A 13,483-nucleotide genomic window follows, 5' to 3' on the forward strand; every position below is an offset into this window, starting at 1 on the left:
AGCTAACGTGAAATTACCTGCCTGTATTTGGCTCCATACTTCACTTTTGCCTCCAGTTCCTGAGCCTGCCTGAATTCTGCAGGGTCTGTCACCTCACTCAGCAGTGATGGTCCTCCGGAGGTCTGCTAAGGCAGGTACCAACCACTCTCTCCTTCCCATGTTTGATACGTTTGTTGAAATCTTGCTCAGTGTTGTTTCCTCCTATTTTTATACTTGTGGTTTTATAATTTTTATTCTGCCTTTTTACTGGGATTTTAGGAGGAAGAAGATATAAGCAAGTGTTAATTTGTATATTAAATTTATAGACGGGTGCCTTTTTTTGTCAAATTGATGGGTAGTTGCTAGACAGGATAACTGGGGATTCAATGTGAAAGAATGCTTGAGTTTTCTTCAGGGCAGTAAAATGGTATATGAGAGACCAATTCATTCCTTGATTCTTGGTTAATCTTGCTGGCTTAAAGGAATTTAAAATGGCCCCTGCCTAGTAAGTTCTTCGAGGTTCAGTCATTAATTTTGAACCAACTGGTATCTTTGACTCAAGTCTTTGGTAGCATGTTTTAATTTCCTGGGAATGAGATAATATTTGAAAGAAAAAGCAAGAAATACTTGAAAATATCCCCAGGTTGAACAGTTCATGTGAGAATACCTATTTTCTTTTTGTGACTCAAAACTTCTGGATGTGGCCTTTCAGATACAGAGTAGATAAAATGAGGTAGGTTGTCTTGTTTTGTTCTTCACTGGTTCTCCAGAAGCCTAACGGCTCATAAGCCATAAAAAATCTCATCCCCCTCACTGGTGTAAAATAGGGTTGAATTCAGACTTTGGCAGGAGGAGTTGCTTAGTCTCCATTTTCCTCACCTTTGAGGCGGAGTGGAGGGGACTGATACTTCAAGGGTTAGGTTTACAGGAGAGAGAAAAACAGTCAGTGTTCAAAATGAGGCCATCCTATTATTTTTTCAAAGAATAGATGGTTTAAAACAGATGAGGTAGTTGGGAGATTAAAGCTGAATATGATAATTAAAATAATAGCTAACATTCTCATTTTCCAAGAAATTTGGTATAGATTTTAATGTATTATATGCTTCTAAGAAAAAGTTACTAGTTACATTGTCTTTCTTCATGAACTGGTCCTCAGGTATAGATGAAGCTTTGAAAGATGACACTCTTTTCCCCCAAAAGGAGAGTGAGGTCCATACTGAATACAGACGTAAAAGGAATTTTGTGGAGCAAACATTTTCTAATTGACATGCAATATGTCTCAAGGATGAATTAATGTCTGTCTAGCAATGGCAATGGAGGGTAGGATTATAAAGGGTTATATATCCGTTTACCACTTAACCCTCAGTATCCTGCTCGGATAGTCAGGGGGGTAGGCTTGTGGTATAGTCTACTCCTCACTGTGCTGCTTTTATGTACCCCAGAGGGCAGATGGTCCTTGGCATGTGTGAGAGGGAACCACGTCAGAGGCTGACATTCCTGAGAAAGGAGGATGCATTAAAAACTCACAGAATAAAGCCTTTGAAAAGGAAAGAAAGTTGATGAGATAAAGTGCCTCCACTGCCGGCAGTGGGGGCACTGGGTCTGTAGCCATGCAATCTCCCACGCACAGTCCGCTTCTGTAGCTACTGCAAACCCTACCCACGCACAGTCCGCTTCTGTAGCTACTGCAAGCCCTAGGCGTCCTCTGATCTGCCCTCATCCTGGTTAGATGGTCAGCCTTATTCTTTTCCTGTTGACTGGAGTCCTGTGCAAGTTAGTTGTCAGAGTGGCAGCTCCAGCCTGCTACCCGATATTTATATATGAGAGCACCTCCTGGCAGAAGTGCAGGAACTGTGTCAGTTTACACATCTACCAAATAAGGACGTAAATCTCAGTCCAATCAGAACCTCATCAGTTACCATTTAAATCAAGGCATGGTGGTTCTTTTCAAAGCGTAGTCCCAGTACTATATTTACTAAAAACCTTAGGCACTGTGAAAAAAAGTCACTATTTGGAATCTTACACTGCTTGGCTAAGTTAACACTAAATATAGACCAGCAGTTTCATGCTGGGGTTTATGGGCCTTATAGGAGCACCGTGTGCTGAAGGGAGGCAAAGAAAGAGCTACAGAATTTCTAGGAAGTCATTATAGTTGCTTCTGAATAATTTGTTTTTCCTGGTAACCTAGCAGTCAAAGCTCACATTTTTGTAAGTAATTTGCATGCTATTACTCTACTGAGACTGAATTATGATTCTTGAGGCTGGGATGTTTTTTGTTGCATGTGCTCTATGCTTTTTTTTTTTTTTTTTAATTTTTAAATTTATCTTTGGCTGCGTTGGGTCTTCATTGCTGTGCGTGGGCTTTTCTCTGGTTGTGGTGAGTGGGGGCTACTCTTCGTTGCAGTGTACAGGCTCCTCATTGCGGTGGCTTCTCTTGTTGTGGAGCACGGGCTCTAGGCACACGGGCTTCAGTAGTTGCGGCACGCAGGCTCAGTAGTTGTGGCTTGCAGGATCTAGAGCGCAAGCTCAGTAGTTGTGGCCCACAGGCTTAGTTGCTCCGTGGCATGTAGGAGCTTCCAGGACCAGGGCTCGAACCCGTGTCCCCTGCATTGGCAGGCGGATTCTTAACCACTGCACCAGCAGGGAAGCCCTACTCTGCTTTTTTAACTTTTGATACAGATGATTTAGACTTGATTTTAAAAATTACTTCCTGGATGTGAAGAGGCACTGACTCTGAACTGGAATTATAGAACAAATTACCATGACTTGCTCAATAAAGCTTCCTATTAGCTTTGAATTAAATCCTATTATAACAATTTTTATTTTGTGGCAAGCAGTGCTGGTTTGAGTTATTTCTCTGGTTTGATACCAAGCACCTATGGTAAAAAGTAAAGAGCAAAGCAGATTTTCATAGACGATGATATTGGTCAGAATATTTATTAGTAGGTAGTCGAAGAATTCTTAAATGACAAAAAGAATCAGCTGTTAGCATTGATCTAAACTGGAGGAAAATAAAATTACTTACATGTTTCAGCTCAAGGTATTAGAAAGGGTTCCATGAAAAGGATGCTACTTTGGTTGGTCAATCTTAATGAGCAAATTTGCACACCGCAGTTAAGAAGGAGGGCCAAGTTAGTGCAATGCAGAATTTAGTAACATTCTGGCTGCTCCAGCACTGCTGGTTGTTGCCAGATGCTCTCATGTGGAGATGCAAAGATAGCAACAACTGGGTGTCAAACAGCTATGGGTCCTGGCTTGAGGGCCATGTGATCCTGTATCCATTTACTTACAGGGTCATTTGCAGGCTCTTGGCGTCCGTGAACCACACTCAACTCAGTTTTTTCTAGTGGCTCTTTATTTTTCATTTGCATGTTGCGTTTAATTAAAAATGCATTGAAATAGCATCTGTTTACATTGTGACTTTACTCAAATGAAGAGATTTCCATTCAGAGCACTTCAGAGTTCACTCTGAGTTGTTATGTTAGTGCTTCTGGGTTTGATGTCGCATTGAATCACCTTTTGAGTTAGCAGCAAGGCCAGTAGTTTGGAGATTTTATTAGTCGTGCAGCTCCTAAGTCAGTTTTTGTAGCTATGATTTTCTAGCTAGTCCTCTACTTTGTAAACACTGATTCAAACCTCAGTATGAGATTTAAGCAATAGTAATTACATCCCTAGAGGGGAATCTAAGGCTCAAGGATGTCAAGTCAGAGATCCAAAAATGAACTATGTGTCAACCACCAAGCCTAAAATAGACGCTGTGTCTGGAACGATGATCCTATGATGGGACACAACCTTTATGCCTCATCAGATATTAGTGTTTGGGATAATATATAAAGAGAGGATAAAATATAAAACATTTTTAAAACAATAGGAATCTGTGACCATGCATCATTCAACACTTGGTTTTATCTGTAAAAGGATGAGATTTGATTGATCTCTAAGGCCCCTCTGTTCTATATGCTGTTACTTTTTTTTTTTTTGTCACTTAAAGTCATTGCCTTAGGAATGATCCATGAAGTATATTTGGAATTCAGTAATATCTATATCTAAAGTGCTTCGGTAGTATCTTACCTAAAATATTCAGGGAGTTAGGTGTTCTTGTTAATTAAAATTTCAGCATAATTGAAACACCCTTTTAGATTTTTACTTTGAAAAAAAATTTAACTAGTTCATGGCTTTTCGAGCTAACTGTTTTTCTTAGCTAGGGTTCTGGGGGAACTTTTTTTGTTTTTACAAGTACTAGTAGGTTTTTAGTTATTACTGGGAAATTGTTTGGTCTTAATATTTTAGTGTGCAGTTTAATCTGTTTAGCAAATGGCTGATACTATTTTTTTTCAGATCTTCTATAGGTGTTCATCTTTTTTTTCCTGAATTTGGTTTCTCCTAACTCTAATCATATTTGCCTTCATTCTGTAGCTGGGCATTAAAGGAAAATTTTAAAATGTTAAGAGGAAGTCAGTAGTGTGTTGCCACATATAGGCAGATGCGAAGTTTTCTGCATGGCTTTTACTAAAGTCCAGATAGATATGACACGAGGATTCTTAACGTCAGTTTTATGTTAGTGTACTTATTATTAACTGCCTCAAATTCTTTTGGAAACAGTGAGATTTAAATCCTAAATAAAATATTTTAGGTGTTCCAACTTAACATAAATCACTGGCTTCTAAACTTGGCACTGGGCATTTGAAGAATAGGATTGGAGATTACCCTATGGAGTGTTCAGTCAATTGGGGAAATCAAAGATGTAGGCAAATAAATGCGATAAAATAGAACAGATGTTCTGATAGAAGAATGTACAGTATCCAGCAAGGGCACAAGGAAAAGACAGATTGATTCTTAATGGAGGTGAGGTTTGAGCTGAGTCTTGACAAAGGATTCAGGAAGGGTGTGGAGAAGAAAGGTAACACGAGGGAAGGGGCAGTGAACTCTGAAGCGTGAGGCCTGCTTCCAGCCCAGCAACTAGCTAATGTATGATCTTGGGCATTTACCTTCTGAGCGTCAGTTTTCTCATTTGGAAAGGATGGGGGCTAGATGAGAGCATGTCTAAAGTCCTTTCCCGATCAAAACATCCCACATCCATTATTAGACTCATTTTATGAAAAGAGATAACTGTGAAGAAGAAAGCTTTGATAGCAGTCAGAATTTGTCTTCCTAGAACCTTCTTTTCATATAATTAAAAGGTCACAGGTTCTCTGTTGTGCTAGAGAGACATCTTAAAATAGAACTTTTTAATCCATTCAGATTTTTCAGTGTAGCTTGAACTTGTGCTATCATTAGAGAATATTATCTTCAATGTAAATCACAATTTTAGAATTACTTATTACGTAAGTGACCGCACTCTAAGGAAACACAGAAGGAAGAGACCTGAGAGTCCTGAAGTTTAGCCTCCAACAGCTGCAGTATTCATCTCCGTACTCAGTTTGCTAAGATTTTTGTCTTGAGGTCTCAGAGCCAGTCTGTAATGACTAAAGGATACCTTTAAGGTGGGGACTCCTATACCATATTGAGGGAGAATATAAAATGTATAGTTTTGTATTAAAGCCTCATCAATTAGAATGGTTCACAGTAACATCTTCTTCTCAGAATTTTTATGGCCACAGGCTGCCTAGCTTAATTTTATCTTTTTATGTGTTTATACATCGTCTTCCTGCACAAAGGATTTGAGAAGTCTCACCAGAATACGAACAGTGTAATAAAGAGAAACATTCAAAAATCAATTACAGGGCTTCCCTGGTGGTGCAGTGGTTGAGAGTACACCTGCCGATGCAGGGGATGCGGGTTCGTGCCCCGGTCCGGGAAGATCCCACATGCCGCGGAGAGGCTGGGCCCGTGAGCCATGGCCGCTGGGCCTGCGCGTCCGGAGCCTGTGCTCCGCAACGGGAGAGGCCACAACAGTGAGAGACCCACATACTGCAAAAAAAAAAAAAAAAAAATCAATTACAAAAAATTAAAAGAGGCCCAGGGTAAATACAGACAGAATTGAGAAATCTGAGCAGGAAGAAAGAGCAAGTGCAGATAAGCAGGGTATTAAAGCGTTAAAATTGGGACACACACTTGACTCTGAGCTTCCAGGCAAGCAAAGCAAAAAGAAGAGTTTCAGTGTTGTACCCAAAAGGAACAGCTAAACTTTTCTAGCCCTTCATTTGGCAGTAGTATGTGTGGGTGGGTCTTCACATGCCAGCCCAACTTCCTGTGGGCTGTGATCCATTTGAAGGCTGGCTCCCCAGCCCCGCCTCTCGTGTTTAACAGCAGTGTTTTCTTCCAGGGACAATGAATCCTTCTTCCCAGGACACCGGCTCTGGCGGCATTCCTGAAGATAGAAAGCTTTATGTTGTGGATTCCATAAATGACTTAAACAAACTAAACCTCTGTCCTGCCGGATCGCAGCATCTGTTCCGTATGTGTGCCTTCCCAGGCTTGGCAGCCCGTCCGGGCTTCTTGGCCACCTAAAAATAGCGAATGCTGAGCTGGACCTGTGGTCGTGGGCTGGGGGCGGGGTGGGCATTAGGAAGCCTCCGCGTTAGAGATGCTGTTTAGTATTAGGCAATTTTTGCTTTTGTTCTCTGAATACTTGCCAGGCTTGTGGGCTTTCTTGGCTGTTAAGCAAGATTTGAACTCTTGTCTTTAAAAGTTCTAAGAAGTTCCCTGTGGAGTTTCTCTCCCTGGAAAGTGGTGGAGGCTGCTGAGATGAGGCTTACTCATCCCTCTTGGCCGCTTTTGTGCCTCCTAGTGACCACAGCCAGGTCACCGAGGGTGCCCACTTTCCTAGAGAGGTCTTACTTCATAGCGGATTGTTCCACACGTTTATCTAGTTTTAAAAAAAGTCATTAAGATTTTGTTGGGCAAAAAAGTCAGCTTCATTTTTTTAGATTACAGATTGCCTCAGAGCATTAGAAAGAGGAGGGGGAACACAAAATAAAAAGCTGCTGAATACTAAATACTACATGTGTATCTTGTCCCCTAAATATTATAAATGAGTTCTATCAGGTTATTCTGAGCCCCATCTTTTCTTGCTTAAACGCTGACATTCCAACACAGGTGATAAATGCCCACTTGCTGTTTGTTTCACATGCACTCGAAACTCTTACTGTCCCAATTTTATGTCCATTATTCCCCTTCTAAATCCTTTTTGTTTTAATTTTATTTTTATTTATTATTATTTTTTGGCTGCATTGGGTCTTCGTTGCTGCACGTCGGCTTTCTCTAGTTGCGGTGAGCGGGGGCTCTTCATTACAGTGCATGGGCTTCTCCTTGCAGTGGCTTCTCTTGTTGGGGATCATGGGCTCTAGGTGCGCGGGCTTCAGTAGTTGTGGCATGCAGGCTCAGTAGTTGTGGCTCACGGACTCTAGAGCGCAGGCTCAGTAGTTGTGGTGCATGGGCTTAGTTGCTCCGTGGCATGTGGGATGCTCCGTGGCATGTGGGATCTTCCCGGACCAGGGCTCGAACCCGTGTCCCCTGCATTGGCAGGCGGATTCTTAACCACTGCGCCACCAGGGAAGCCCCCTAAATCCTTTTTGAATTCTTGTTTTTCTCTTCATTTTAATTTGTTCAGGTTTTCACCTGTTTTTACTGTAGTCAGTCTCAATAAATGCAGGTGTTTGGGTGCCAGCTTATGCCGTGGCTATGATTAGGAAGGAAAAGCTCTGGAGGGTGTGACACAGGATGTCCCTATAAAGCACAGGACCTAAGCCCCCACCTCTCCATAATCAAGTAGCAGAGGGTGTGGGACTGATACAAAGTAGGAGGGATTACAGAAGGCAATTCAAGGATCTCCATTACCGCAAGTTTCTGTATTTCTTTTTCAATTTAATTTGGGTGTTATTAGGCAAATAGGCCTTACAAAACAGTGACCAAATGCAGACAATTCATGGTTTGGGTGAACCAAGCTGTTTTATAAGCATGGTTGCATTTTCAGTTCAACGGTAAAACATTTAAGAGAACCTTGCTTCCAGAGCGTGTCCATCCTGGAAACAGCTTTTAGAAACCAAATCACATCAGGGTCATTTTGATGTTGTTGTTTAAATGGATATAAGCATAACTGGTTATTTTTTAAATTTTTTTAAAATTTATTTATTTATTTTTGCGGTATGCGGGCCTCTCACTGTTGTGGCCTCTCCCGTTGCGGAGCACAGGCTCCGGACGCGCAGGCTCAGCAGCCATGGCTCACAGGCCCAGCTGCTCTGCGGCATGTGGGATCTTCCCGGACCGGGGCACGAACCCGTGTCCCCTGCATCGGCAGGCGGACCCTCAACTGCTGCACCACCAGGGAAGCCCATAACTGGTTATTTTTATAGGAAATAAAGTTTTCTGGGAGATATCTCAGAGTGTTCAGCCTTTCACCCAGAGTAAGTGGCCCACAGCCAGCTGTGTTTTATTCTTGGCTCACTTTGGGAAAAGGGCAATAGAGCCTCCATCACTCTGAACCCTTAACTTCTTTATTCCCTGCCCACCACCCACCACCACCCTCCCCCAAGCAAAAGAAAAATCCAAGTCTGGCTACATCAGTGTTAACACGATCTTCAAAGAATTTTCCAAATAGGGGCTGAGGAGATAGCTTGACCTGACTTGTTCTTTGGATACTGATATAGAAGAAGGTGAAAAATTCTCAAAGAGCACCCGATCCAAAGACATTCCTCAAACATAAGTCTCTTTCCAGAGTGATCAGAAGGAAAATGGGCATATCCCTTACATCTCTCTCTCTCTCTCTCTCTTTTTTAATGCTGAGGAGTTTTTGTCTTTGTTGTTGTTTGTTTCACATTAGCTCTAGAGGAGAAAATCCCGGACATCGGCACTAACTCAGGAAATGGAAACCACAGTCTGTTTTTGGTGGGGCTGATCATCGTGCTGATTGTCAGCCTGGCACTGGTTTCCTTTGTGATATTTCTGATAGGTGAGTACCATCGACACACCTTTCATCACTGCTGTGCACTTACTTTGTAGCTGGTTGTTTAGCTTTGCTCCGGTAACGAGGCAGTGCTTCCTGGCAGTCAGTGCTGCCGCTGAAGGCTGAGGGGGCGTGAATGCCTAGGGTACCTGTTGCTCTGGGCCGGGTCGCTGGGGCACACATAAGCCCGCAGTGCCAGGAGTTCGCAAACATGGACATTCAATGTTTCTATAATGCTTTAATTTCTCATCTGGAGTCCCTAGCTGCCAATGGTAGGCAGCTTATTCTAGCTAACTTTGGGTTTTCTTCATCCAACACATGGGTTCTCCATGAACTCAGGTCTATAATTTTCAGTCACAGTCAGGTTCACCCCCTCTTCCAGGTTCCCTGGCTTCCCTGAAATCCATTAGAAGCACTAACTGGGCTTGTGCCAGGGCCCAGAGGCAGTGCTGGGATGGGAGGAGACTGCTCCTGTCTGACACCGCCCAGGCTGGCGTCCTGCCTGCCCTTGGCCTGGGCCCTGCATGTCCGCCCTTGAGTGGTGACCCAGGCTTTCCCACACAGCCCCTCAGCCAAGAGATCCCCTGAGGTCTCAGTGCCACTCTCCTCTCTGCCTCAGGTCGGGGAGGGGTGCTGTCCATCCTGAGGCACGTTGCCCTTTCAGGAAAGCCCACCAGCATCCTCCCTGAGCTGTCCCCTGCAGACCACCATCTGGGATTACTTCAGTTCCCTCCCACCCCTCTTAAGAGTGGATGGAGCCTGAGAGAAGGAGTCACGCTTTATACCCTTTTGCCTGGATCCACCACACTGTCATTTCTTCTGCCCTGCAGGCCTTGTAGCCTTCAGAACTCCTAAATGAGCAGTGGATCCCATGGCTCTGAAATGCCTCTATTTCAGATTCATTCAGGATCAGTGGTGGTGATGGGAAGTGGGCAGAGGGCATGACTCTTACTTACAGCTTCTAACCCCTTTTCCTCCCCAAAACTTCGTCTCCCTTCCAGCTTAAAGGTCTTTTCCTGGTATAGGTTTCAGAGCTGGCGCGAAGCGGTGATGTTTAATTGCTCCTTTGTCACCCTGCTGATGCCCTTTTGCACTTAGAAGCTACAGTGTGAACTCTCCTTACAATAGTGGTGCCCTTGCATGTGATTATTCTTTGGAGGAGGGTTGGCCCTGAACCTGCAGGAAAGAGCACACGGATTACTCTTCTGAAATGTTATACCACATAAGCTGATGCTCCAAATATCATCCTGCCTCACCTGCCCGGGAAATGACTCAGTTAAACTATTGAGAAATTTTAGGTATGCCTACCGACTTGGGAGCAATCCAAAGGGACTGCTGTTTTTTGTGGGAAAATAAGTAGTAAGATTTAGGGCAATGATAATTTAAAATGTTATGTATTGGGTGCCCACTCTGTTCCAGGCACTGTGCTAAGCATTTATGTCTGTTTGCTCACCCCTCATAACAACCCTATGGTGTAGGACCTATTATTATTCTGGTTTTATCAATGCTGAAACTGAAGCTTAGAGAGATTAATTAATATGCCCAAGGCCAACAGACAATGGTGCCTAATCAGGGCTCAGAGACACCCCTGCCTGACATCAAAGACCATTCACTTTATCACCATATTACACCCCGTTGTATGAATAAGATTTATTTTATGTTTGCTTCTAGTGTTTTATATTGAGGGCAAAGTCATATCAAGAAACAGAAAGAAGGGACTTCCCTGGCGGTCCAGTGGTTAAGACTTTGCCTTCCAATGCAGGGCGTGTGGGTTTGATCCCTGGTCGGGGAGCTAAGATCCCACATGTCTTGCCGCCAAAAAACCAAAACATAAACAGAAGCAATATTGTAACAAATTCAATAAAGACTTTAAAAAAGATGGTCCACATCAAAAAAATCTTAGAAAAAAAAAAGAAAATGTGAATAAAGAAGAGTGTATTTTTTTGGACAATTACTCTTTGCTAGACACATTAAATTCATTATCTTAAGTCCTTACTCTACCCTTCAAGGTAGTGTCTAATATTTCTATTTTACCGATGAAAGACTAAGGCCCAGAGAGTTTAACTCTCCACATTTATCCAGCTAGTCAGAAGCAGAACTGGGATTCATAGCCTGAGCTGTCTGCCTGCAGACCTCACTGGCCCTCCACTGCCTGTGTTGAAGTAATAATAAAGGCTTCCTGTGGTTTTCAGATAAACCTTAACCCAACCTAAGACCAGAGTTGGCACAGGCAGCTATAAATGAACTTGGCCTGTGCTCATCTTTAACAAGGAAACCTTTTTGCTGTCAGTGGGGTTCAGTGCAAATTTGTGTCATTTTAACTGAAGTGTAAGAACTTATATTCTTTATAACCCTGACATTTTTATGCAAGAGAAATAAGGCTATTTTATACTGATTACATTGAATAAACTGTTGGGCCTTGTGTTTTTGTCACAATCTCTGTCCTAAAGAGGAATAACGGACAGCAAGGATAGGTTACCGTGGGTGCCTACCTGCCTCTGTAGCAGTTTCCAGTGGCCAAGCAATGTAGATATGTGGGATGTGATTAAGTATTGCCTTAATTTAAAAAAGGGTTCTATGGTCAAATGAGTTTGAGAATTGCTGGGTTAGTAATACTTAAGGTATTTTACTTTACTTCTTGTGAATTTCCAAAAGGCAGGTCAGGCATGATTTTTCTCTAATGTTTTTGCATATAGAAACCTTTTTCTCTTTTGGAATTTAACTTGGAACCACTGTATTGTGGAACAGCCTTAGTCCAATATGGCTGCTACTTCCTTCTGTGTTTGACTAACGTAGAAGTTTCCCAAGAGGGGAAGTATGTCACATGCTATGGATTTATTTGTTTCACACTTTTCTCCAGAAGCAAGTGGTATCTCTGCCTGGCTCTGCATCAAAGCTCAATTAAAACCTTTCTGTCATGTCTTGGACCATAATTCATCCAACATAAGTTTTCAGATATGAGGGAAGGGCAGCTTCTGGGCAACAGTTTGTCCCAAGCCTGGAAGGTGAGGCTCTAACACTTTCCCACGTTAGTTTTTGGCTAAACCCAGTAGCAAGTTACCACCATCATTAGTTCCTGAAAGATATCTTGGAAAAAACTTGCCTGCAATGGAAATGATAAGGAGCTCATGTATTAAATACTGATTTTGTGCTGCTTTTCTTGGAAATTTTAACTCATAAGCAGACCTCAGAGTATTCCATTCCCTGACCTACTCAATAACCAGGGGTTCTATTTATTTTGGAAATATGGACTCTCTGCTCTCAGGGTGGTCTGAGGGGAATTATTATACATTCATTATGGGCTGGTAATTTAGAGCCAGGAGAGCTGTGTATATCAAAGTAGTCTGGAACCCAAGATATCCCATCTCCCACATGTGGAGTGAAAAACCTTTTCTGAGAATGGGTCTCAAAATGAGACAACATAACAGTCACTTCTGTGGGGATAATCAGACGCTGGTGGTCTCCTTTGGTTGCTCACAGCAAAGTCCTTCTTAGCGAAAATCTGTGTGGAGTCTGCCAAAGGTAGTCAAGTCTTTCACCAAGAGGTCAAAATAATTCACTTGATAGGTAACTTCAGTCTTCATCAATTTCTCTTCTGAGCTTCTGGGCTGCGTGGGATACTGGAGCAGGGGATTTGCCAAGAGGGCCTCTCAGCTCTCAAGCCAAGCACCCCAACAGGGCTCTGATGAGTCCCGATGGAACACACTGGAAACCAGTGTAACACTGTCTGTTTTTCATTTTAAAGTTCAAACTGGCAACAAGATGGAAGATGTGTCAAGAAGACTAGCAGCTGAGGGAAGGGACATAGATGATCTTAAGAAAATCAACAGCATCATTGTAAAGCGACTCAACCAACTGGACTCTGAACAGAACTAAAGGAATGATCTTCCAAGAGCAACTGCTAACACCTGAGCTTCTCGCTGTCCTGGGAGGGTACAGGGTTAAGAACCGACCAAGGGCATATCTGCAGGCAACAAAAGGCCAACTTTCCACTACAGGGATGGGAGCAGCTCCAAGGCAAGGGGGGCTGGGGACAGCCGCCAGAAGGGGGCTGGTTTTGTGGTAGGGTCCTTCAGCTTTCATGGGGTTGAAGGTGGCTAGCACGGAAGAGAACCAACAGGAAACAAGAACGGGAATTTGGCTCTGTATGTACAGCTTCTTTTACGAAAGGAGCTTTGGCACCAGAATAAGTTCACTGTGGCCAGTAAATTTCATGGCACCTCATGTAACTTTATGAAATCCCTCGAAAGCCTAAGGAATTCATTGAATTATTTGTGTTCAAGGGAATCAGGTGATAACTCTTTGCAATAAAATAGATTCTGCTCAGGTGATTACACTTTGACTCATTTCTCCAGTGACAGGGGGTGGGCGGCCTCCAAGCTAGTTGCCTACTGGTACTTGCTAATAGTAGTTATGTGCCTATGGTAGGGTGGGGCCAAAAGAGAGAGCCCTATTTATTCAACTAATGTTTATTGAGCTGCTGCTTTGTACAAACCACCATACTCCAGAGAAGCTTACATTCAAGTGAGGAACAAAGGAGATGTATAGTTATGTGTAGATATATAAGCTTTTTGACTTTGTTTCTGATGGGAAAAAAATCCTTCAGTATGCTACTGATTA

General features: G+C 42.8%; 1 protein-coding gene across 1 annotated transcript; it reads left to right on the forward strand.

The window, feature by feature from the left end:
- Nucleotides 1-1,825: 1,825 nt before the first annotated feature.
- Nucleotides 1,826-13,189, forward strand: LSMEM1 (leucine rich single-pass membrane protein 1). The gene is made up of 4 exons (XM_029234356.1): nt 1,826-2,187; nt 6,245-6,376; nt 8,741-8,869; nt 12,609-13,189. Exons 2-4 carry the CDS (start codon nt 6,250-6,252, stop codon nt 12,737-12,739), a joined length of 387 nt encoding a protein of 128 aa, XP_029090189.1. The 5' UTR covers nt 1,826-2,187; nt 6,245-6,249; the 3' UTR covers nt 12,740-13,189.
- The last annotated feature ends 294 nt before the right edge of the window (nt 13,190-13,483 follow it).

Source organism: Monodon monoceros, unplaced genomic scaffold (genome assembly GCF_005190385.1).
Source record: "Monodon monoceros isolate NGI ecotype Baffin Bay Population unplaced genomic scaffold, NGI_Narwhal_1 Super_Scaffold_2, whole genome shotgun sequence".
Lineage (NCBI taxonomy): Eukaryota > Metazoa > Chordata > Mammalia > Artiodactyla > Monodontidae > Monodon > Monodon monoceros.

What these genes read in the sequence shown, in the direction of transcription:
- LSMEM1 (XM_029234356.1), top strand. Translation starts at nt 6,250, where the DNA reads ATGAATCCTTCTTCCCAGGACACCGGCTCTGGCGGCATTCCTGAAGAT. An exon ending in CGGATCGCAGCATCTGTTCC is followed by an intron (nt 6,377 to 8,740) that starts GTATGTGTGCCT and finishes GTTTCACATTAG; the next exon opens with CTCTAGAGGAGAAAATCCCG. An exon ending in CTTTGTGATATTTCTGATAG is followed by an intron (nt 8,870 to 12,608) that starts GTGAGTACCATC and finishes TTCATTTTAAAG; the next exon opens with TTCAAACTGGCAACAAGATG.